General features: G+C 42.5%; 1 protein-coding gene across 9 annotated transcripts in view; it reads right to left on the bottom strand.

Annotated features, from left to right (window-relative positions):
- Positions 1-26,773, bottom strand: part of WDR37 (WD repeat domain 37) — a 152,286-nt gene that overhangs the window by 116,588 nt on the left and 8,925 nt on the right. For all 9 annotated transcript variants that reach the window (XR_012519009.1, XR_012519010.1, XR_012519008.1 and 6 more), the window contains exons 2-7: positions 16,668-16,845; positions 11,277-11,373; positions 8,237-8,332; positions 7,842-7,906; positions 3,634-3,769; positions 1,739-1,810 (exon numbers count right to left, since the gene is read on the bottom strand). Coding sequence is in view for 5 of the 9 variants with exons in the window: in XM_074405131.1 (XP_074261232.1) it covers positions 1,739-1,810; positions 3,634-3,769; positions 7,842-7,906; positions 8,237-8,332; positions 11,277-11,373; positions 16,668-16,805 (604 nt within the window). In the remaining 4 variants the exon portion in view is untranslated. The remainder of the gene's footprint in view (positions 1-1,738; positions 1,811-3,633; positions 3,770-7,841; positions 7,907-8,236; positions 8,333-11,276; positions 11,374-16,667; positions 16,846-26,773) is intronic.

The following is a 26,773-nucleotide window of genomic DNA, read 5'->3' on the forward strand; positions in this document are numbered from 1 at the left end:
AAGCCTGGGTGGTAGAGGCTGCAGTGAGCCGTGACTGTACCAAAGCACTCCAACATGGGTGACAGAGTAAGATCCTATCTCAAAAAAAAAAAAATCCTGATGTATCTCTTTGGGATGGTAAGGCCAGATCTCCATCTCCCTTAATAAGTCACTTTTGGCCAGGCGCAGTGGCTCAAGCCTGTAAGCCCAGCACTTTGGAAGGCTGAGGGGGGTGGATCACGAGGTCAAGAGATCGAGACCATCCTGGTCAACATGGTGAAACCCCGTCTCTACTAAAAATACAAAAACTTAGCTGGGCATGGTGGCACGTGCCTGTAATCCCAGCTACTCAGGAGGCTGAGGCAGGAGAATTGCCTGAACCCAGGAGGCGGAGGTTGCGGTGAGCCGAGATGACGCCATTGCACTCCAGCCTGGGTAACAAGAGCGAAACTCCGTCTCAAAAAAAAAGTCACTTTTTTGTCTAACACTGAAAATTTATGACATAATATGTTGTGTAGAAAAGGGGAAGAAAAAGCAGAATACTTAAAATAGTCACTGTCTTTTAAAAGGGGAGAATAAGGAGTAAGGAAGAATGAGGCAGGCGACTGCCAGTGATTTCTTCAGGGTATGTAACACTTTTCAGTTTTTTAGCCTATGCACATATATTTAATTTTTTAATGTTTTTTAAAGAGGAAATTCGAATGAGGAAACAGAATACAGTGCTCGTTCCCGTACCAACGTTTTGCTCTGCATTTGAGCACTGATCGCACACATGCCAGGCACTGGAAACTGCAGGTGGCACTGTGGCACCCCAGTCAGTGTGTGGGATGCCAGGGGAAGGCAGGTAAGAAAGCAACACAGGGGAGGGTATCTAACACGGGAAGGCACTATCCTGTCTACACACTAAGGGGAAAAATCAGAGCAAGAAAGAGAAGACAGGACAAGAAGAATGGCCGAAGGAGACGGGGTCCTGGGAAAGGGGAGGTGAGGAGAGGGGTCCTGGGAAAGGGAAGATGAGGAGAGGGGTCCTGGGAAAGGGGAGGTGAGGAGAGGGGTCCTGGGAAAGGGGAGGGCGGAGAGGGGTCTGCAGCTCATCAGGGCCCTGGGGACAAGACAGGCACTCAGAGCCACAGGCCCCAATCACACCTGTCCCTCCATGCACACAGGCGATGCCACCTCTCAGCCTGGCAGCATGGAGGGCATAAGGAAAGGTGAGTGAGCAGCTGAGAAGCACTGCAGGGGAAGGAACCACATAGCACATGTGAGAGGAAACAGAAACAAAATCTGGTCAGGAAACTGGTACACACACAGATCTATGTGAAAAGGCAGAAAAGAGCTACGGTGGACAGCATTAACTACAGGCACGCAGGCACATTCATGGAGGATCCTTTATTCAGCCTGCATACATCTGAACTACCACTACAACAAAAGTAAATCTCTGAAACAGATATGTATTTTGTGATAATGTATGCATTTCAGTTACAAAATTTCCGACATATGGTTTATATACATTAAATAAAATGCAGACTAATACAATATGTGCATTGTACAGGAGTTAAGCTTTTCCCTGTTATCAAGCCCATACAAGCCCAAGACACAGAGTTTATCCCAGACTCTGAATAGACCAGACTGTCCCCTAACAACCCAAATGGTAAAACCCACTACCGAGTTACAAAGCTGACTTTATCATGCACAATTTTAGAAACAGTGGAGGAGGCGATGGCCTCTGGGGACAGCATGCCCCTCAAGCAGCGCTTACCTGAGCCCACGTGGCCTGCATACTTGACAAGGCACTTCCCCATTTCTATGCTCCACAGCAAAGCCGTGTGGTCTGCAAGTTGGAAATGAACAAGTCAGAACTTACCTGCCATCAGTTTATAGTTTTTTAAATGAAAGAATAAGACAAAGACCCTAACAATGGGAAGTTACTCTACCACTGATATCTCTTGCACCTTTGATTCTATTATTCTGCACACTTCAACTGATCAAAGAAAACATTTCCCAGATAGGAGAAGCTGTGACTTGTCTGAGGCCATGACATTGGCTGACAGACAACCAGAGACTCCGTTTCCTCCTTTACTATGAGGTTGGCTGCATCATGCTGGAAGCTGACAGACAGGGGTCATTCACATCACAGTTTCATGATTTCATTAAAGTATTAAAATGTTGCAGAACATCTTACAGCTTCATATTCAAACAGCATCCAAATCTAGTTACAACTGTTGAGGTAAGTTTTTGTTTGGGCATTTCTCTTTTTTTTTTTGAGACGGAGTTTCGCTCTTGTTACCCAGGCTGGAGTGCAATGGCACTATCTCGGCTCACCGAAACCTCCGCCTCCTGGGTTCAGGCAATTCTCCTGCCTCAGCCTACTGAGTAGCTGGGATTATAGGCATGCGCTACCATGTCCAGCTAATTTTTTGTATTTTTAGTAGAGACGGGGTTTCACCATGTTGATCAGGATGGTCTCGATCTCTTGACCTCGTGATCCACCCGCCTCGGCCTCCCAAAGTGCTGGGATTACAGGCTTGAGCCACCGCGCCCGGCCGGGCATTTCTCTTACAGCCATTATTTTTTTAAGTAGACTTAACAGTTTCAAAGAGAAGGAATAACTTTCCTCACTGTTCAAGTGATTTATCACATTCACTTCTGCCTCTAAAAAGCAGAATCCAGTGAGTGATTAATGTCTCACAAGCAGGGACAGCACGTACAATGAGCACCATTTTTAATTTAAGCAATTTTTATCTGAAGGGCAATTAGGCCACCTTAGATAGCTTTCATAAAATATCTTTTTTCAGAGAAAACAAAGGGTCATTTTCCACACTCTGCCCCTGTGAGTCTGTGGGCAAACCCTGGCTTGGGGAGGCCATCAGGCTGCACTGCTGGCTATGTGCCCAGGTAGTATTCACTTTCAGTGTGGGCAAACCCTGGCTGGGGAAGGCCATCAGACTCCACTGCTGGCTACGTGCCCGGGTTGTATTCACTTTCAGTGAGTATCACAGTACTGTCCCTCAGCTACTCCGCTTATGGGAAAAAGTCAAACATCTACAAATCAGAAGCATACTTGGCTGTGGATAAGGAGAAAAAGAATAACTCGAACACCAATTCCTCAACACATTTAAGTTAAATCCATCCCAAACAAGTATTTCCTTCCTCAGATATTTTGTTGACTGTGAGTTGCAACACCCTACCCACGGGGACCTGGAAAAGGCAGGGAGCAGCTGCACACCTATCCCTGGGACCACGGAATGCAGGATGCAGCTGAACACCCGTCCACAGGACCACGGAATGCAGGGAGCAGCTGGACACCCACCCATGGGACCATGAAATGCTGGCTACAGCTAGACACTCACGGGACCACAGAATGCTGGGTGTGGTTTGATACCCACCCATGGAACCACAGAATGCTAGGTGCAGTTGGACACCCACCCATGGGGCTACAAAATTCAGGGAGCAGCTGGACACCCACCCACAGGACCACGGAATGTAGGACTGCAAGCCACAGCACTAAGCATCACCAAGGGCTAATGTGCTGGTTCCACTGACTCCTCCATGACACTTCTGCATCTAAGGTTCCTCTGTCACAGACGAGGTGAATGTCCGTCACTCAGAGACAGCCATGCTTCCATAGGCTGGCCAGGTCTGTGTGCAACTCACCAGCTGACGCAGTCCCGAGCACCACTGGCTGTGTCCTGGCCACACTGACATCCCAAATGCCATCCCGGTGACCAATGTACTCCTTCACAAGCTGGCAGGCAGCCCGCGACGTCGTGGTCTTAAAGCTGGAGACAATCTGAAACCGTGATGGGCAGTCTTGTGAAACAATTTACTCAAGTGAATTTTTCTAAGTCAAGAAAGATAAAACCAAAACGATGTCTTGAAAAATGCATAAATCACTGACCAGGACAGTTTAAGCACTAAAGGAACACAGCACATGCATGAGCTGAAGCGCCCTGTGTGGGAAGGGTGGCAGGTTCAGCTCGCATCACAGAGAATGCATGGAGCCCTTGTGATGACTTGTGAAGGCTCCTCCACCTCAGTCTCACCCATGGAACCACAGCCAGACATGGAAGGTCTCACTGCAGAAGGCAGATTTTGGTATTCCAAGTCACTCTTTCCCAAACCCAAATTATCAGACAAAATTTCCAAATTCTTTAAAAAACCAAATAGCTAACTAGCCACCCAGACACGAAAAAGGAAGGACACCCCAAACCCTTAACTTTAGCTAATGACACTGATTGCTAAACATGTTCACATTTTGCTGTTTTTGGGTAATTTACACAACCTCATATCATCGAGTAGAAAAAAGCCTGTGGTGGGGAGGAATCTAAAGGCGACACTAACAGGTGTGCCAGTTCATCCAGGGCTGCTCACTGGGTGCTTGCTCAGGACAGGCACCAGCCACAAGGGCACAGGACAGCACCGCCACGGGCCCCTTGCCTTTCAGACATGTTCAGCCTAGCAGGACACAACGCAAAAACAGCTTGGACCACAGAAAGGTACTGTCTCAAATGATGACACACACAGCAGATAGTTTTCGTGTTCTCATATCAGGAAAAATACGAAGTGAGTGAGGAAGAAACTAATTTAACACGATTTCTGCAGAGTTTGCTTTTTACATTTTTCTTAGGTAAGAAAACAGCTGTCCAGCTTTTAAGTAAATCAGAAAAATGTAGACTTTTCAGAATAATAAAGCAAAAAGATTAAGTGAAAAAAATCAGTGGCACTACACAACTTGTTTTAAACACAGATTTGGTAAAGCCCTGAAAAACGAGATCTCAATTCATTCTTCCATAAGTACATGAAAGCACAATCCACTGTCACATCAGTTCAGGTATGCACACTCAAGTTATTTTCCCCCGATACCGTGCCAAAAAGACTGAGGAAGACACCAACATTTTCACCAGTAACAGAAAGAACTTTCACTGGAATTGGTCACAGGAATTATATAAGCACTTGTTCAACCTCAAACCCACTATTATCCTCTTTCCTTTCTGAACGCTAATAACCTATTCAACCCAGCGAAATTTGCCTCCAAAACATGGGAAATGTGCCATTCAGATGTTAAATAATATTGTAACATTTTAGGAAGGAGTGAAACTAAAGAACACACACAACCTCCAACCATAATAAGCTATAGTAAATTTTATCTTCCAAGTCTCTCACCATTTCTAACATAAATAACAGTATCATAAGAAACAAACACTAGCGTTCCATTCTTCACCTGCTCCCTTCGCAGGCTGAGAAGAGAGTGGTTCCTTCCCTGAGGCTCCAACTGTGCTTCTGGTGGAGCTGTGCAGGAGATAACGTGCCGTTTTCAAGTATTTTCTCATGTGTGTTGCTTCCAAAATGCCCACTACATTTTGACCATCTATTACTTTAACTCTTTGACATCATTACAAAGAGGCCCAACAAAACAGACTGAATTACTTAGAGGTAATGTTTATAACAGAATAGCAGCAGAATGAAGCAGCAAACTGATGCTTACACCCATCATCCCAGATCATTTTAACTGAGCCGCAATCTAAAGCACTGCTGTTAAAATGTTTGCAAATATTTTTGTAAATCTAAGTATCTTTCTTTGTGGAAAACGCCCTTTCTGATTTTTACAAGTTTCTTTAAAGTGGGCTACAGGTTAAACTGCCTTACTTCCCTCCCACGTAGGCATCAGAAATGTCATTAAGCCACGAGGAAGGAGAAAAATCTCTTCTGCATTCATGCAACACACTTCTGTGTTCCCACTATCCCACCAAACACGCTACTTGCTTTTCATGGCTCTGAGTCAGAAGGAGGGAAAGTAATAAATCTAGACTGTGGCCTTTCTCTTGTTGCATTCATGCTTAGCTTTGGCACCAAGAATCCACACTGTAGTACAAATCAGAATATATTCTGTTACCAAATAATTTCTTCAATCTTCAGATGTCTTATATTTTGTTTTTTTTTTTTACAGTGGGTACAGACATTGTGCAAAAGCTATAAAGATCATTAGTAATATGCTTCTTATAAATTCAGACTTCTAGTACCTAAAATGACAGGGCTTTAAATATCTCTAATACATTTTTTAAAGCAATACATTACTATACATATCCTTACCCGTGTCCAAATCTTTTTTTTTTTTTTTTGAGACACAGTTTCCCTCTTGTTACCCAGGCTGGACTGCAGTGGCGCGATCTCGGCTCACCACAATCTCCACCTCCTGGGTTCAGGCAATTCTCCTGCCTCAGCCTCCTGAGTAGCTGGATGCCCAGCTAATTTTTTGTATTTTTAGTAGAGACGAGGTTTCACCATGTTGACCAGGATGGTCTCGATCTCTTGACCTCGTGATCCACCCACCTCGGCCTCCCAAAGTGCTGGGATTACAGGCGTGAGCCACCGCGCCCAGCCTCCAAATCTTATTTTTTACTGCTCATAGTAAAGGACAAATTTATATAATCATTTCTTCCTCTACTTCAGAAATAATCAGAAAGTTTTGGAACTCCAAGACCATACACTGTAAACATACAACTGTACACACCACAGAAAGCAAAATAATCCAAGATAATGTAACAAGAACTTAATGAGGAGAACATAATTTCACATTTCATTATGAAGAAAATGCTTCAAGTTAATTTATTAAGAAGTTCAAAACTGTAAGTGTAACCTATGGTATTACAAGGCCAAAAAAATCAAATAAATTAGCAACTTACATTCTAGATGTTATCAAAGGAAAGTATAGTAGAAAATACCAGCAATTTCAGACTTTCTTTTGAATAACAAAGAATTAGCAAAGGCTATCAAATGAGGAGAAATAGCAGGACTGAATTTACTTTATTAATTGAAGTTAATCTTACTATAGATGTCATGCTAAATAACTTTAAACCCAAGGAAACAAATCGGAAAGATAAAAAGCTAACAAGAACTAGTTAACACCATCATAGCAGACTCACTGAAAATTTCAACATTTTCCCCCAAGCTTAGCAAAAGGAATGTGTATTCACTAAAGTTAGGTAATAAATTTATCTTTTGTATCCTTGAAATATGCCAAAGTACAGACACATACAAAATTACCTCCAAATATCCCTTGATAGTAGTACTCCACCATAGACAAATGAATCCCCAAACAATTAAACCCTTGCCACTTTCAGAAGGTCAACACGAGAAACTTTACGAAAACACAAAATGCCGTGAACGTCCCTATTCACCTCAGAGACAGACCTTCACCTCCTGATCACACTTAGAAAACTGAGGAAAATAACATAATGAACTAAATGTAACTTTAGCTCAGAACGTAATTTCCACTAATTTATACATATTTATTAGCTTCCTCTAAATTCAGAGCCTTTATATTAAGCCGATTAACAATAGAATATATTCCCTCTACAGACAATGTTACTAATACATCATGGATAAATTCCAGTGGGTACTACGGTAAGCTACTACATAAGGGTATCATACTGACACAGAGTCTCGCTCTGCTGCCCAGACTAGGGTGCAGTGATGCAATCTCGGCTCACTGCAACCACCACCTCCCAGGCTTAAGCAATTCTCATGCCTCAGCCTCTCAAGGAGCTGAGATTACAGGCACCCACCACCTCACCTGGCTAATTTTTGTATTTTTAGTAGAGACAGGGTTTCGCTATGTTGGCCTAGCTAGCCTCACAAACTCATCACCTCCAGCAATCTGCCTGCTGCAGCCTCCCAAAGTGCTGGGATCACAGGTGTGAGCCACCACGCCTGGCCAAGACATTCCTTTTACAAACTAAATTTTCCTGTAAACCATTTATCTTTTTCTACTGTGCCCTTCTAATTGGAAAACGTGCAACCTGAAGTACACATCTGCACACCTTAACCACCACATGATGGCTCGAGAGCAGGGGCCTGCGTACCTTGCTGGTGGAAGCCTTGTACGTGGTCTTCAGTTTCTGGGAGAGCTGGCTGGTGCTGTGACTGGCTGCAGGGACAGAGAGTGACATCAAACACAATCACACAACCAAAGACCCCAGCCTCACAGATGGGTCTTGTGTCTCACACAGGAAGAAAGGGGGCCCAGAGGGCTCGTCTGGCCCAAGCAACAGGAGCCATGGCAGGGCGGGAACAAGAACTGAGCTCCTTATTCTCCCAGACCCACACCTGAATTAGAGTCTCCTAGACCCACACCTGAATTAGATAGCTCAAGGTCTGCCGATAGCAAAACACAAACCAGCCAGCATCCTTCACTAAATTCCACATTTCCTGCATAGATAACCCGCAGGACAAAACCTTCATGGGAATTCACCTTTACCTTTTGTTTTGAGTTGGCCCTTGCTCAGCTCTGCTCCGTCAATCGCTTGTCCTTCAGCAGCTAAACGTTCGTTAAGAGTGTCGATTTCTCTACGTACTGGTAATAAAAAAAAGTTTTCAAAAATGTAAAGTATGTTTTTATGTTTAAATGTACTCACCACTTCCAAAACTTGCACACAGAAAAATGTTACAGTGTTATATAAAGACATAAATCATAGTCTAATAAGCAAGATCACAATTCAGAGTTCTCAAAAAACTAAAGAAATCATTCGAGATATCGTTCCAAAAATAAAAGCTCATATACATTTGCTACACTGTGGAAGACACTGCTATCAGGGTCTCAAGAACAGCACCTGCACTTCAACACAGTTTCCATAGTGCTTGATTGTGTGCAATTAAAAACATTATTCTGGGCTGGGCATGGTGGCTCATGCCTGTAATTCCAACACTTTGGGAAGCCGAGGCGGACAGATCACTTGGGGTCAGGAGTTCAAGACCAGCATGGCCAACATGGTGAAACCCCCTTCTCTGCTAAAAATACACAAAAAAGCTGGGCATGATTGTAACCCCAGCTACATGGGAGGCTGAGGCATGAGAATCACTTGAACCTGTGAGGCGGAGGCTGCAGTGAGCCCAGATTGTACCAGTGAACTCCAGCCTGGGCGACAGAGCAAGACTCTGTATTTAAAAAAAAAAAAAAAAGATTGAAGTAATTTTTTCCTCTACGAATTGTCAAGAAAGTTTAAATGGGCCGGGCGCGGTGGCTCAAGCCTGTAATCCCAGCGCTTTGGGAGGCCGAGGTGGGTGGATCACAAGGTCGAGAGATCGAGACCATCCTGGTCGACATGGTGAAACCCCGTCTCTGCTAAAAATACAAAAAAACTAGCTGGGCATGGTGGCGCGTGCCTGTAATCCCAGCTACCCAGGAGGCTGAGGCAGGAGAATTGCCTGAGCCCAGGAGGCTGAGGTTGCGGTGAGCCGAGATCGCGCCATTGCACTCCAGCCTGGGTAACAAGAGCGAAACTGTCTCAAAAAAAAAAAAAGTTTAAATGACATAGGATTATATTCTCTTTACATTACTGATCCAACCACACCACTTAGTTATAGAGTAAAAAATAGCTTAACAACGGTAATGTTCTTTGTTAGCATTCAACATTTAGAATCAATGTGTAGATAAAGCATGAAAGACTTGATTATAGTTACATCTGTCTAATACAAATTTTACAGATTTGTATGGTTATGGTGGTTCACACCTGTAATCTCAGAACTTTGGGAAGCCAAGATGGGAAGATCACTTAAGCCCAGGGGTTTGAGACCAGCCTGGGCAACACAGTGAGACCCTGTCTTTATAAGTATAAATTTTACAAACACAAACCCTAGGAAAAGAAAACTCATAAGTAACGGAGCAGCAAAAAGGACCTGTTTATTTCACTGTGAAGCATTAACACTAAAGCAGATCCACCCAAAACCAGAAGCAGCTTCCTTGCATTTACAAGACTAACCACCAAAAGAACCAAAAGCAAAAACATGCAGAAAATGCATTCCTTTAAAGTGTGATGGGATTGAGGGGTAATGGTAGCTTTCTTTTTATACTGTTTGATAAAATTTTAACCATATATAGGCATTACTTCCAAAATTAAAAATGAAAATAAAGTTAAAGCCAAGCTAATTCAAAAAACTGTTTTGATTTGCCTTTAATAAGTCAGATAGTACATGCATCACTTTTCAAATGATGGTATAAGATTAACAAAGTAAATCAATGTTTTCTCAATTTATGGTGTAAAGGGAAAATTGTAAGATTCATGTAACTTGGTAAAGGGAAAATTGTAAGATTCATGTATTTTTTATGAAATCACAATTTGGACCAGTTGTGGCAGTAAGCAGGATAATGAACCCTCAAATATGCCCATGCCTTAAGCCCATAACCTGTGAATAGAACAGGACACAGGCACAAGGTCTCCCCCTGACTATCCTGGGGCCCAATCCAATCACACACATTCTTCAGAGGTCAGGAGAGGTGGGGGTGGGTCAGAGAGCAAGCAGGAGGACTTGAGCAAGAAGGAGGGGGCCAAAAGCCAAGGAGTGCAGCAACAGACCTCTGTTCTAAAACTGCAAAGAACTGAATTCTGTCACAATCCCAACACGCAGGAACATTCCTCCCCAGAGCCTCCAGAGGGAGCAGAGCTTGGCCAACACCTGACTATGGCCTCATGGGAATCACATCAGACCCACAGAACTGCAAGACGACAAATCTGCGTTTCTTTTCTTTTTTATTATTATTTCTTTTTTGAGACAGAGTCTCACTCTGTCACCCAGGCTGTAGTGCAATGGTGCAATCTCAGCTCACTGCAACCTCCACCTCCCAGGTTCAAGCAATTCCCGCCTCAGCCTCCTGAGTAGCTGGGATTACAGGTACGCGCCACCACGCCCAGCTAATCTTTGTATTTTTTTTTTTTTTTTTTTTTGAGACGGAGTTTCACTCTTGTTACCCAGGCTGGAGTGCAATGGCACGATCTTGGCTCACCACAACCTCCGCCTCCTGGGTTCAGGCAATTCTCCTGTCTCAGCCTCCTGAGTAGCTGGGATTACAGGCACGTGCCACCATGCCCAGCTGATTTTTTGTATTTTTAGTAGAGACGGGGTTTCACCATGTTGACCGGGATGGTCTCGATCTCTCGACCTCGTGATCCACCCGCCTCGGCCTCCCAAAGTGCTGGGATTACAGGTTTGAGCCACCGCGCCCGGCCTAATCTTTGTATTTTTAATAGAGACAGGGTTTCACCATGTTGGTCAGGCTGGTCTCGAACTCCTGACTTCATGATCCACCACCCTTGGCCTCCCAACATGCTGAGATTACAGGCGTGAGCGACCACGCACAACCAATATCTGTGTTATGTTAAGCCACTAAAATAAGTTTAAGTTTGCTACAGCAGAACAGAAAACTAATATAGTGATGAATGTCTATTCATAAATTTGACTCTCAAAGATTTCTGTGAATACGTAAAAAGCTATAAAAATATATTAAAATGGGAGATACTCACATTCTAAGTTTTCAATATAAAGGTTTTCAAATTCTCTTTCTATTTGCCCAAACAGTTCCAGAAGTGTACTGCGAACGGAGGAAGGCAGTTTAGAATCCTGCAGAAGAAGACTCTGCTTAGAATGAATGAATGAATGAAAGAACAACTCTTAAGACCAAGTACAAATATGCTTTTTCCAAAGTGAATTATCTTTTATTTGAAACTCTTATTTTGTATCATTACATATTTTTATACATAAAATGCTTAGCGAGTTTAAAGTTCCAAATTTCTGCCAAGGAAACTATAAATCAAATTGAATAAATGGCTACCTAGTATGATACGTGATTTAAAAACAAACACTCCTTCAAAATAACATAATTTTCCCCTTTGTAAGAGAGGACATAGCATACTTTAAAACTTTGAAATCTGTAGAGAAAGAAGGCAGCTCCCATAAATGAACTATTATAAGCAGCCTCTGAGCACCATCATGCTATTCTACAAGTATTTTTTTTTTTTTTGAGGCGGAGTTTCGCTCGTTACCCAGGCTGGAGTGCAATGGCGCGATCTCGGCTCACCGCAACCTCCGCCTCCTGGGTTCAGGCAATTCTCCTGCCTCAGCCTCCTGAGTAGCTGGGATTACAGGCACGCACCACCATGCCCAGCTAATTTTTTTTGTATTTTTAGTAGAGATGGGGTTTCACCATGTTGACCAGGATGGTCTCGATCTCTCGACCTCGTGATCCACCCGCCTCGGCCTCCCAAAGTGCTGGGATTACAGGCTTGAGCCACCGCGCCCGGCTACTCTACAAGTATTTTAACCTACTAGACACTCACGGAAGAGGTGCCTTACAGTGGTCCCACCACGCCCACTGCACTTCAGTCAAAGGCACACTCTTCTCGTCATTTTACGTTAACACCTAAAAGAGTGTGATGAAGAGGAAAAAGAGAAACATCTCGCCAAAAAGAGCCAAATGTCTATTTAGTTGAGTGAAAACATTAACTTTTAAGTTCCCGCCTGGGCCACGTTCTTCACGCCTGTGTGTTTCCCGTACTTCTGGGAAGGTGAAGGGATGGGGCTACACTGTCAAGTGCAGGCCAGCAAGTGAGCAGGTCCTGAGCACCGAACATATCACAGGCACTCACTGCTCGGCCCGCTAACCAACAGGAGCCTGCCAGACACAGCCACGTGCCATCCAACCTCCCTAAGGGCATGGTCTATGTACTATTTGGGTATGTGTCCCCTACCCTTAACACCCTGATGATTTTCATAAAAGTCCTCATCAAACATTTCTAAAATGGTTTTTGATACTTAACCTTTCTATAGGACCTTTCAGATTTACATATAGCATAAACCTTTTTTATTCTGATGAGTTGTAAACTTTAAAACAAGATACACATTTATTAAATCTTAAGAAGATAAATTTTAAGCAAAAATGACAGCACTTTAGCAATGTGAGTTTTATCATAGATTTCTGACATAAATTTTATAAACACACACACATACACACACACACACACACACACACACACACACACACACACTTTAAACACTGAATTGGTACTATAGTACTACAGAATTGATACTATAGCCTCTAAACACACTTCTAAAACCAATGAAGAACATGAAATAAAAAAAGAAAGAAAGAAAGAAAAATGTAACAACAAAAAATAAAACCAAGCCATCAAAAAGGATGTTCCAGCCAGGCGCGGTGGCTCATGCCTGTAATTACAGCACTTTGGGAGGCCAAGGCAGGTGCATCACCTGAGGTCAGGAGTTCGAGACCAGCCTGGCCAACATGGAGAAACTCCATCTCTACTAAAAATACAAAAGTGGCACACACCTGTCATCCCAGCTACTTGGGAGGCTGAGGTAGAAGAACCGCTTGAACCTGGGAGGCAGAGGTTGCAGTGAGTGGAGATAGCACCACTGCACCTCAGCCTGGGTGACAGAGCAAGGCTCTGTCTCGAAAAAAAAAAAAAAAAGGTTCCAATAGCTATAAAACATAAGCTTGCACCGAACTGAGAATCATTATTATCATCTTCCCTGCCCTGTGGCCTCTGCACACCCCATTCCCTCTCTGTGAACATCCCTCCCTGCAAGTGCCGCCTCCTCAGAAGCCCTTCCGATTCCTACATGAGGCCAACCTCCTCCCACAGGCAGCAGTTCCTACTCATCTACACCCATAATATTTTAAGGCTCTTACTGTTCAGCAACTAATGACATAATGCCATATGTACTTGAACATTAAGTGCATATTAATATAAAAGTAATTGCTACGGAAAAGAAAGCTGAGAAGTCAGCATTAACCTTACTTTGTAATCAAGAAACTAAATGCACAGTGAAATGAGGACTTTTCCGCCAGAGGGCAACTTTAGCCCAGGAAGAGCAGGCTTACAAAATGACTTTCAACCTTTTCCATCAGTTCTTCTTTTCTGTGCCATTCAATTTCAGACTCTAAACTCAGAGTTATTGACTGAACTTTTGGTACTACTTGAGAAAACTCAAAACATAACTGCTATGACTCAGTAAGGCTTTTAAATGAATTTGTTTCATCGCATTGACACTGACACACACTTGAAAGCTGCAGCACACACATGCAGGGAGCAGCCAGCTCTTCTGGCCACAGCTGGCACTGTGCTTGCCAATGACAGACCTCTGGTGCCTGCACGAACCTGGCTTTCTAAACAACCCTAGACTGGCACATCTGAGACATATAAAGTTAAACCTAACACCATGTTTCCCTCAGGCTCATCTGCCCTCCCTTCTCTATTGCTGCTCCTCAACAAATGAAAGGGCACCATCAGACACTGTCTACGAGACTACTCCTATGTTTATCAACCCTCCGTGTTCTAAGATTGCCCCTCACACCTACCATGCCAAACGTAAGCACGGACACCACCGCTCTCTCCCGCCAACCACAGGGGAAAGGCAGAGCACCTCACACTGGCCACTCGCAGAACATGCCGGTTGGTCCTACTCCAAATCACTGGTCATTCAACAAATGAGCTCCATCTAGGGAGCCAGTGTGGGAGACACGGAGACCAGGGACCAACGGTGGTGCAGCACGAGGACAAGGCCGGGCGGCTTGGAGACCTCTGAGCGACATTCCTAGGGTTACCACAAGATGCAGTTACCGCCCGTGCCGCATCACAAAGGAGAGCAGGCCTTCAGGGCCCAGCGGGGAACACATTCACCCCATGAGGGAGACAACTGCAGAACATGCCAGCAGAGGAGGCTGTAGGATTTCCACTAGAAATTAAGTGAATCTATAAATTAGGAAAACCTATCTTAGACTACCGCACTGTCCAATAGGGTAGCCACTTGCCACATCTGACTGTAAATTTACATGTAATTACAAGTTTTAAAAATTAAAATTTCATGTCCCAGGGACACTGGCTACATTTCAAGTGCTCGGCAGCCACGTGTGACTGGTGGTTCCCACATCAGACAGCACAGATACAGACACTGCTGCCACCACAGGAGTCCTGCCCCACAGCTCTGCTCTCTCCTAAGTGCTATGTTGGACGGTGTCCCCTAAAAGTCCCATGTGGAAGTCCAAAGGCTGAGGACCTCAGCATGTGATTGCCTGGAGTCAGGGCCTTGAAAGAGGGGGTCAGGGTAAAATTAGGTCATAAAGGAAGGCCCGCCAGTATGACTGGGGTCCTTTTAAGAAGAGATTAGGACACAGACACACACAGAGGGACAACCCTGTGAGGACACAGGGAGAAGATGGTGTCTGCAAGCCATGGAGAGAGACCCTGGGAGGAACCAGCCCTGCCCACACCTTGATCTAGGGCTTCCAGCCACAGAAGGGACCATGAGAAAATCTACTGGTTAAGCTGCCCAGTCTGTGGCATTTTGTTATGGAAGTCCTAGCAAAGTAATACTAACTTTGTATTGTTAGTAACACTAACAATACTAAAGCTATTTTTATAATTTTATTTTGAACACTAAGTTAAAATGTAATCATTTTTTACAGAAATGAGAACCAGGTATTAGTTTACTTATTCGATGCATAACCATCTAATTTGAGTTGAAGATCCTCTTTGTGGCAGCAATCATGTCGGGTTCTGGGTTCACACTGTTGTATTCAGTAAAGAGGTCACAGCCTCGAAGTCCTGGGCATAAAGTTACTCACATGGTCCTAACAAGATCCAATATTCACATAAGCCAATTTCTTATTTAAGCATTATCTTCCTACAGCATTATGGCTGATAAATTTGTTCTAATTGTGAAGGAATTGTTATAAATTTATATATACACACATATATATCTATAAGCATATGTTAGATATATCTAGAGCTTATTTTAATATAACATATACTTTGTCTAGGCTTTACAATAATTTTTTTTTTTTTTTGAGATAGAGTCTCACCCTGACACCAGGCTAGAGTACAAGGGTGTAATCTTGGCTCACTGTAACCTTTGCTTCCCGGTTCAAGTGATTCTTCCACCTCAGCGTCCCGAGTAGCTGGAACTACAAGCACACACCACCACAACTAGCTAATTTTTGTATTTTTAGTAGAGATGGGGTTTTACCATGTTGGCCAGGATGGTCTTGATCTCTTGACCTTGTGATCTGCCGGCCTTGGCCTCCCAAAGTGCTGGGATTACAGGCGTGAGCCACTGTGCTCGGCCCCACAACAATATTATTTTAAAATTCTAGCACAAGCCGGGCGCGGTGGCTCACACCAGCACTTTGGGAGGCTGAGGCAGGCAGATCACCCGAAGTCAGGAGTTCGAGACCACCCTGACCAACATGGAGAAACCCCGTCTCTACCAAAAACCCAAAGTTAGCCAGGCATGACAGCACACGCCTGTAGTCCCAGCTACTCGGGAGGCTGAGGCAGGAGAACTGCTTGAACCCAGGAGGCAGAGGTTGCGATGAGCCGAGATCGCGCCATTGCTCTCCAGCCTGGGCAACAAGAGTGAAACTCCATCTCAAAAAAAAAAAAGTTATTTCATTTTAATCAAAGGATGACATACTCACTGCAGCAGAGATAAGGATAAAGCCAAATAAAGTCACGAAAAGATCTGATTCCAAAAACTCTTCAGAGAACACAAAGAGATCATTAAAGAGTATATGATACTCTTCTATTCCTGAGACTATGAGACAGAAAACCCAGAATTGTATTGTCAACAAACCTGTACAAATAAAACTCATCCAAACTGTCATACCTACTTTGATTTGTTATTACATATTATACATATGCTAACCCATGTGTGTATGCTGTTGCATTTGACAGAAGTTTTAATGAGTTTATTTTGGGGGAGTTCGGGAGGGGTGATCCTTGTTAAGTAACCCAAACATTTTTTTCTACTTTGGAGACTTTTCTACATTTGGCCGCTTTTATAACATCACAGACACAATCGCTATCTTTGAAATCAGGCCCTGATCAATACTAGCTTACTTGTCCTTCTAACATGTCTCTCGGCAGCCCCGTCCTCTCCTGCTCCGAGCTGTTAGTTCTTCGTATAGAAAGGCTATGTGATTTGCGCTTCTGTTTTGCTTGGCGAGCAGTCGAGCAGCTTGCGCTTTCTGTGGGCATCACTTCTAGAAGGTATTGTCCTGGTCACTCCTGCAATAAGCTAAAAACAGCAAGAAAAAACAGTATTCTGAGATAGCGAATTGAAACAAAAGAAAAACACTGAGCAAGGTAATGATTACAAGCTTTCTTACTATGGTTAACATTTACTATATAATTGAGAACATGACAAATTAAAATATTTTAAGGTAGAGACCACAGCCTTTGTTAAAGACATAATTTCTTTATCAAATTTCAGTAACATCTTAACTATCAAATAGCAAAAAAGAAATTTCTAAAAAAAAAAAAAAAAAAAAAAAACAGCTCTCCCTTAACCCAACTTTCCCCAGGTGTGATCTACTCCCCTGGGAGAACCATTTTTTTTTTGCATATACTAGACTATAGATTCGAATCCAAGCCATGGACATATTCAACACTACAGATTCCAGATTCCAGACTCATGCTGTCCAGTAGGAATATAATACAAGCCATGGACATATTCAACACAACAGATTCCAGATTCCAGACTCATGTTGCCCAATAGGAATATAATACAAGCCATGCACATATTCTAGACTACAGATTCTAGACTCATGCTGTCCAACAGGAATATAATGCAAGCCATGGACATATTCTACACTACAAATTTCAGACTCATACTGTCCGATAGGAATATAATGCAAGCCATGAGCATATGCCACACTACAGACTCCAGCATCATGCTGTCTAACAGGAATATAGTGCAAGCCATGGACATATCCTAGACTACAGATTCCAGACTCATGCTGTCCAACAGGAATATAATACGAGCCATGGACATATTCTAGACTACAGATTCCAGACGCATGCTGTCCAAAAGGAATATAATACGAGCCATGGGCATATTCTAGACTACAGATTCCAGACTCATGCTGTCCAGTAGGAATATAATACGAGCTATGGATGTATTCTAGACTACAGATTCCAGACTCACACTGTCAAACAGGACTATACTACAAGCCATGGGCATATTCTACACTATAGATTCCAGACTCATGCTGTCCAATAGGAATATAGCGCAAGCCATGGATGTAAACTTTCCAGTGCCCACATTTTCAAAAATAAAAGCACATGAAATTACTTTTAATGATTTACTTAACCCAATGTGTTTAAAATATTTTATTGTCAACATAAAAAATAATGGGATATTTTATGATCACCTCTTTGAAATTCAGTGTGCATATTTATAGCATATCTCAATTCAAACTAACCACATGTAATTAAGTTATTCAAATCTCTAAACATTATGATTTACCCACTTCAGGCATTTTCGACTCATTTCCCATTAGCCATCCTTCCTCCCAATTCTATCACTACTTTACTTACTATAATCTTAGGTAACAGATTTACACACACATCTGTCTTTGACACAGATTTAGCTGTTTTGAACATTACCTGCTGATTTTTGGCTATTACTGATCCCTCCTCCAATGAACACAATCCTATTGTCAGAGGAGCTCAGTACTTCACTCACAGAATGTCTGCCCCCACCTGCAGCCGAACGCAAAGAAGGACACACCTGTGACCTCCCAGAAGCCAACATGCCTCCATGATCTTCATTTAGAGAAAACACTGGCCCAAGTTCCACCAGCAGCGGATGGTTCTATTAAATGAATATATCAACATAATGGGAAAATATACTAACCTTTCAAATAAACATAAGGAGACTACGTAAACATGTAAATTCCAAGTAGACAGTTACAATGGTGACTTAGGCAACTGCATAGTAAGTCTGTGCCTCAAGGCAAGACCTTATTTCTGGTGTGTCCAACGCTCTTCCTTATCAACGTCCTAGACATCACCTGGTGCCGACACACATCCCTGAAATGCTACTCCTTTCCTTCCAAATGGCTCTCACTTCCTGAATAGCCCTAACACCTCCTTACTTTTTTACAGAATGATTCCTTTTCTACAATATTTCAAAATCACTAGCATTCCCTTTTCTTTTTAAACATGTCAGCCTGTTTGGAAAACTAAGTTTATCCAAACATAAAGGAGAGGATTCATAACAAAGATTAAATGTATTCACAAAAAATTTAGGGTGTCTTCCATAAAGGTTACTAATAACATGATAAACAACATCTTTCCTATTCAGCTTAAGTATTCTAATTATAATCCTAAATACCAAGGATGAAAATATTTCTTTTCATAAGAGAAAATACTGTCACTTTAAAAATTCACTTCATTTAGATGTTTTAGTATTATAAATAAAATAGAAATCAACCTATTTCACCTTAGAATACAAGGAAGTTGTAGCATTTTTCTACGTTATTTCTTCTAAATATCTAAATATGAATGTATGTACAGTTTAGCTTTTTTCCTATTCATTATATACTATGCAGAACTTTCAAATACAAATTTTGTTATTAATACTTTAAAAGCCAAGCATAGGGGCCGGGCGCGGTGGCTCAAGCCTGTAATCCCAGCACTTTGGGAGGCCGAGGCGGGTGGATCACAAGGTCGAGAGATCGAGACCATCCTGGTCAACATGGTGAAACCCCGTCTCTACTAAAAATACAAAAAATTAGCTGGGCATGGTGGTGCGTGCCTGTAATCCCAGCTACTCAGGAGGCTGGGGCAGGAGAATTGCCTGAACCTGGGAGGCGGAGGTTGCGGTGAGCCGAGATCGCGCCATTGCACTCCAGCCTGGGTAACAAGAGCGAAACTCCGTCTCAAAAAAAAAAAAAAAAAAAAAAAAAAAGCCAAGCATAAGCCAAAAATGTTAGAAACCTGGAAGACAGTTTGCCTATTATTTAGGACAGTTTTCTAAAGCTTTAACTTAATCACAAGCTTCTAGTAACTCTCAACCAAAACAGCTGCGTGAGTTATGAAGTTCCCACTTTTTTTTTTTTTTTTTGAGACAGAGTCTTACTCTGTCACCCAGGCTGGAGTGCAGTGGCGTGATCTAGGCTCACTGCAACCTCCAACCCCCAGGTTCAAACAAGAATCTCGTGTCTCAGCCTCCCAAGTAACTGGGACTACAGGCTAATTTTTGTTATTTTTAGTAAAGATGGGGTTTTGCCATGTTGGCCAGGCTGGTCTCGAACTCCTGACCTCAGGTGATCCACCCACCTCGGCCTCCCAGAGTGCTGCGATTACAGATGTGAGCCATTGCGCCCGGCTTCAACTTTTTATTTTGAAATAACTGCAGATTCACAGGAAGTTGTAAAATATGGTCCATATTTCCCCAGTGGTTACATCTTACGTCATTACAGTACAATTTGTTAATCTGCTAATTAGTTTGTTAATTTCATTAAACCAGCAAACTGACATTGGTATAATGTGTGTATAGTTGTCACTGTTACATATATAAATGCCTTTAGGTGCCACATGTTCAAGATGCAAAACGCTCCCCTCACCACACAGATCACCCACACTACCCATCAGTCACCCCAACTCCCTGGCACCATCCTTCAACTCCTGATAACCATTAATCTGTAACCATTTCTACATTTGGTCATGTTGAGAATTTATGTAAATATGATCAAAGAGCATGCGTCCTTTTGAGATTCTTTTTTCTATGCAATTTAATGGTCACGATCCAACCAATTTTCTGCATGTTATCAATGGTTATTTTCTTTTTATTACTAGCTAGTGTCCACAGTATGGACATAATAAAGTTGTCATGAACAACAATATACAGGGTTTTAAATAAACGTAAGTTCTCATTTCCTTTGGATAAACAGCCCAGGGATAAGACTTCTCAGTCACAGGGTAAAATGTATATTTAGCTTTAAAAGAAATCTTATTAATATATGATTCACACACCATGTAAGGCACCTATTTAAAGTGCACAATTCAATGACTCTCAGGAGATTCAGGAAATTGTGCAATCATTACCATAATCAACTGTACACTTCTATCACCCCAAAAGACACACCACACCCATCTGCCCTCGCTCCTTTATCCCATCCACTTTCCAGCTAGCCTTAGGCAACCACAAATTTACTTTCTCTCCATATGAATCTGCCTGTTCTGGCCATTTCATAAAAATGGAATGCTACAATATACACTCTGGTCTGTTACAACTGGCTTCTTTAACTTAGCACAATGATTTCAAAGCCTATCTATGCTGTAGCATAGTGATAGTTTATTCCCTTTTATTGCAAAATACAACTGATATTTGGTTGTTTCCATTTTTTAGGTTATTATGAATGTTAATGTGTAAGTTTCTTCCATGTGTTTGCTTCTACTTCTCTTGGGCAAACCTAGAAACAGAACTGCTTCTAGTTTAATCACGCTTAGTTTTTGCGAGGTTTTTTTTTTTTAATAAAGTGTCAAACTATTAGTATTTTCCAGAGTGACCATTTTTTCTACGTTCCCATCAGCAACATGAGACTCAGTTATACACATCCTCACCAGCATTTGGCATTGTCACTACTTTTATTCTTTATGCAAATCTGTCACACGTGAGAAACTTTGTGACACATATACAACACATAGTGATCAAGACAGGCTATTTAGGGTATTCATCACCCCCGTAAAATACCATTTTCTTAGGGATAGTCACCCTACTCTGCTGTCACTCCATGTATTCCTCCTATCTTACTGTATGTTTGTACCTTTTAACTCTCCTCATTCCCCTCTTCCCAGCACTCACCCTTCCCAGTCTCTATTATCTATTTTTCCAGTGTTTACCTCCACGTCTTCAAATTTTCAGGTCCCACATATAAGTAAGAACACGAGACATGACTTTTTGGGCCTGGTTTATTTCACTTAAAATAATGCCCTCTGGTTCCATCCATGTTGCTGCGAATGGCATTTCATTCTTTATATGGCTGAATGGGTAATCGAGACAGAGAGACAGAGACAGAGAGAGTGTGTGTGTGTGTGTACGCATGCCTCAATGGTAATCCAGTGTGTGTGTGTACATGCCTGAATGGCAATCCAGTGTGTGTGTGTGTGTGTGTGTGTGTGTGTGTGTCCAAGCGCGCGCGCACGCGCATGCATGTGTGTGTACATGTGCGCCACACACACACCTGTTGTCTTTAGTCATCCATTGATGGGCACTTAGGCCGATTCCATACCTTTGCTATCATGAATAGTGCTGTGTAAACCTGCTAGTGCAGGTATCCCTTTGTCACTATTTTTTTATTTAGCTGTTCCATTAGGTATGTAATATCTCACTGTGGTCTTAATTTGCATTTCCCCAATGGCCAGTGACAATGAGTGTATTTGTCATCCACATATCCTTTTCAGTGAGCTGTCTCTTCATGCCCATTTTCTAATAGTACTGCTTTGGTTTTTACTGTTGAGAGTTAAGAGTTCTTTATAGAGCCGGGCACGGTGGCTCAAGCCTGTAATCCCAGCACTTTGGGAGGCCGAGGCGGGTGGATCCCAAGGTCAAAAGATCGAGACCATTCTGGTCAACATGGTGAAACCCCATCTCTACTAAAAATACAAAAAAAAACTAGCTGGGCATGGTGGCACGTGCCTGTAATCCCAGCTGCTTAGGAGGCTGAGGCAGGAGAATTGCCTGAGCCCAGGAGGCGGAGGTTGCGGTGAGCCGAGATCGCGCCATTGCACTCAAGCCTGGGTAAGAAGAAGGAAACTCTGTCTCAAAAAAAAAAAAAGAGTTCTTTATATACTCTATAGTATCAGTTATGTGTCACATTATTTGAGTTACAAATCACTTCTCCCAATCTGATTGTCTTTTCATTCTAATAGTTTTTCACGCCGGGCGCGGTGGCTCAAGCCTGTAATCCCAGCACTTTGGGAGGCCGAGGCGGGTGGATCACGAGGTCGAGAGATCGAGACCATCCTGGTCAACATGGTGAAACCCCGTCTCTACTAAAAGCGCATAAAATTAGCTGGGCATGGTGGCACGTGCCTGTAATCCCGGCTACTCAGGAGGCTGAGGCAGAAGAATTGCCTGAGCCCAGGAGGCGGAGGTCGCGGTGAGCCGAGATCGCACCATTGCACTCCAGCCTGGGTAACAAGGGCGAAACTCTGTGTCAAAAAAAAAAAAAAAAAAAAAAAAAATAGTTTTTCACAAAGCAAAACTTTTCAATTTTGATAATTTTTTCTATGCATCACACTTTTTTTTTTTTTTTTTTTTTTTGAGACGGAGTTTCGCTCTTGTTGCCCAGGCTGGAGTGCAATGGCACGATCTCGGCTCACAGCAACCTCCGCCTCCTGGGTTCAGGCAGTTCTCCTGCCTCAGCCTCCTGAGTAGCTGGGATTACAGGCACACGCCACCATGCCCAGCTAATTTTTAGTATTTTTAGTAGAGACAGGGTTTCACCATGTTGACCAGGATGGTCTCGATCTCTTGACCTGGTGATCCACCCGCCTCGGCCTCCCAAAGTGATGCTGGGATTACAGGCTTGAGCCACCGCGCCCGGCCTATGCATCACACTTTTAAAGTCATGGCAAGAACTCTTCATGAATCCCTAAGGCCCAAAAATTTTCTAAAATTTTCATAATTTTCTGTTTCATATCTAAATTTATTACCTATATGGTGATGACCTTTTTATAAGCTGTAAAATTTAAGTCAAGGTTTGTTTTTTTGTTTTCACCTGTGTATCCGATTATCCCAGCCACATCTGTAGAAGATGATCCAGCCTAAATTGAACTATTTTGGTATCTTTGTCAAAAAATCAACTCTCTGTACTCGGATGGGATTATTTCTTGGTTCTGTTCTGTTCCACTGATACATGTTTATCCTTCCACCAACAGCAGTGATATGGTTTCACTGTGTCCCCACCTAAGGCTCATCTTGAATTCCCACATGTTGTGGAAAGAACCCAGTGGGAGGTAACTGAATCACGGTGGGGAGGGCAGGTCTTTCCCATGCTGTTCTTGTAAGTCTCAGGAGATCCTATGGTTCTATAAGGGAGTTTCGCTGCACCAGCTCTCCCTCTTTGCCTGCCGCCATCCACGTAAAATGTGACTTGCTCCTCCTTGCTTTCCACCATGATTGTGAGGCCTCCCCAGCCATGTGGAACTCTAAGTCCAATAAACCTCTTTCCTTTATAAATCGCCCAGTCTCGGGTATGTCTTTATCAGCAGGGTGAAAACGGACTCATAGAAGCAGTTTCTATTACTGTACTGTATGGTAAGTCTTAAAATCACTTAGGGATTCCTATTAAATCTTCCTCCATTTTGTTTCAGCTATTCGAGTGCTTTGTCCTTCCTTTTACATTTTAGAATAATCTTTTACATATCTACCAAAATCTTGCTGGGATTTTCATAGGAACCGTGTTATATCGGTACATCAATTTGGGGAGAAATGGTATCTTCCTTATGTTAAGTCTTTTAATCTATGAATACAGTATTTACTTAGATCTTCTTTCCTCAGTGTTAAGGTTTTCTGCATAAAACTCCCACATATGAGCCAGGCGCGGAGGCTCATGCCTATAATCCCAGCACTTTGGGAGACTGAGGCAGATTATGAGGTCAGGGGTTTGAGACCAGCCTGACCAACACGGTTTAACTCTGTCTCTACTTAAATATACAAAAATTAGCTGGGCATAGTGGTGTGCAGCTGTAATCCCACCTACTTGGGAGGCCGAGGCAGCAAAATCACTTGAACTCGGGAGGCAGAGGTTGTGGCGAGCCAAAAGCGCACCACTGCACTCCAGCCTGGGTGAAAGAGCAAGACTCAGTCTCAAAAAAAAAAAAAAAAGTCCAATATATATTTTCTCAATTTTACACTGACGTCTCTATTTTTTGCATAATTTTAAATATTATATTTTATTTTGGTTTCCACGTTAATTGCTAGTATAAATACAACTGGATTTTGTGTATTAAACATGTACAATCCTGCTGAACTTAAAGTTCAAGATTTTTTGTAGATTCCTTGGGATTTTCTATGTAGCCTATTATGTCATCTAAAGAAAAAAGACAGTTTTATTTATTCCTTTCTGTTTTTAAGACTTCTATTTCCTTTCATTACGTTATTGATTTGGCTAGAAATTCCAGTACTATCTTAAATTACAATTGTGACAGCAAACATCCTTGCTTTGCCCTGAATATTGGGGTGAAAATACTGTTTTTCACCATTAAGTTTGATGCTAGCTGTAGATTTTTTTGTAGATGCTGTTTATCAAATTGAAAACATTTCCTCTATCATTCATTTTCTGAGAGTTTCTTTCATGAATGAGTGCTGAATTCTGTCATGGTTCTTTGGAGTAGGTTTCTTTTTCTGACCTACTGACAGAATTACACTGATGACTTTCAAACATCGATCCAACCTTGCAGCCATTAAATAAACTGCACTTGGTCATGGTGTATAATTCATTCTCTTTCCCTCTATTCTTTTTTGCTTTCTTTTTCCTGCCTTCTTGTGGGGTTAACATTTTTTATAATTTCATATTTATTTACCAATAGTATTTCTGAGTTTCTCTCTTTTGCATAACTTTAGTGATTGCTCTAGGTTTTACATTATACATTTACAACTTATTGCAGTCTACCAATTATCAACATTTTACCAGTTTGCATAAAGTATAAAAATCTTACTTTCCTCTATGCTTCTTTACCTTTCCCCATTTATAATGTGATCACTGTATTTCCTCCACATACACTGAGAACCGTAACCACAGTTATGTTTCAAATTGCAAACATAATTAAGATAAACAAATATTGAATCTGACATTTTTGCTGTCCATTGTTTGCTCTTCCCTCCTGATGTTCCCACATTTCTTTTATCATTTCCTTTCCGTTTAGAGAATTTCCTTTACTTGTTATTTTAAGAGAGTAGGTCAGCTGGAGATAAATCATGTGAAGCATGTTTTCACTAGATATAAAATTCTAAGTTGACAGTCCTTTTCCTTCAGCACCTGAAAAATGTCCTGCCACTTCCTTCTGGCCTCCACAAGTTCTGATAAAATCAACTGTCGGGCCGGGCACGGTGGCTCAAGCCTGTAATCCCAGCACTTTGGGAGGCCGAGGTGGGTGGATCATGAGGTCGAGAGTTCGAGACCATCACGGTCGACATGGTGAAACCCCATCTCTACTAAAAATACAAAAAATCAGCTGGGCATGGTGGCGTGTGCCTGTAATTCCAGCTACTCAGGAGGCTGAGGCAGGAGAATTGCCTGAACCCAGGAGGCAGAGGTTGCGGTGAGCCGAGATCGCGCCATTGCACTCCAGCCTGGGTAACAAGAGCGAAACTCCGTCTCAAAAAAAAAAATCAACTGTCAGGCCAGGTGCAGTTGCTCCCACATGTAATCCCAGGTGTGACTTGGGAGGCCGAGGCAGGCAGATCACCTGAGGTCAGGAGTTCGAAACCAGCCTGGCTAACATGGTGAAACCCGTCTCTACAAAAAATACAAAATTAGTAGGGTGTGGTGGTGCATGCCTGTAGTCCCAGCTACATGGGAGGCTGGGACAGGAGAACTGCTTGAACCTGGGAGGCAGAGGTTGCAGTGAGCCGAGATCACACCACTGCGTTCCAGTTGGGTTACAGAGCGAGACTCCATCTCAAAACAAAGATCCATTGTCACTCAAATTACTTTCCACTACAGGTAAAGTGTTATCTCTCTTACTACTCTTTCATTTTCAGAAGTTTACCCAGGATGTGTCTTAGCATCTTTGTTTATCTTCTCTGGGCTTACTCTGCTTCTTGAAATCTGTAGATGTATGGCTTGCCAAATGTAGGAAACATGTAGCAATTATTTCTTCAAACACATTCCCCGCCCCCCCTTCTCTCTTTCTACACCTCTGACAACAAAGCTGTTGCATTTTCTGTTAAAGTCCCATGGGCCCCTGAGGCTCTGCTCACTTTTTTACAGTCTATTTTATCTCTGCTCTTCAGATTGGGTAACTTCCACTGTTCTATCTCCAAACTGACGGGCTTCTTTTCTCTGTTCTCTCCTTTCTGTTACTGAGCCATCCACTGAATTTATTTCATGTATTCTATTTTTCACTTCTAAAATTTCCATGTTTCTCTTTTACATCCTGCATTCTCTTCCTGGAGCTATTTTTCATTTAAGTGTTAATTGGTTATTGAA

Source organism: Saimiri boliviensis, chromosome 8 (genome assembly GCF_048565385.1).
Source record: "Saimiri boliviensis isolate mSaiBol1 chromosome 8, mSaiBol1.pri, whole genome shotgun sequence".
Classification (NCBI taxonomy): domain Eukaryota; kingdom Metazoa; phylum Chordata; class Mammalia; order Primates; family Cebidae; genus Saimiri; species Saimiri boliviensis.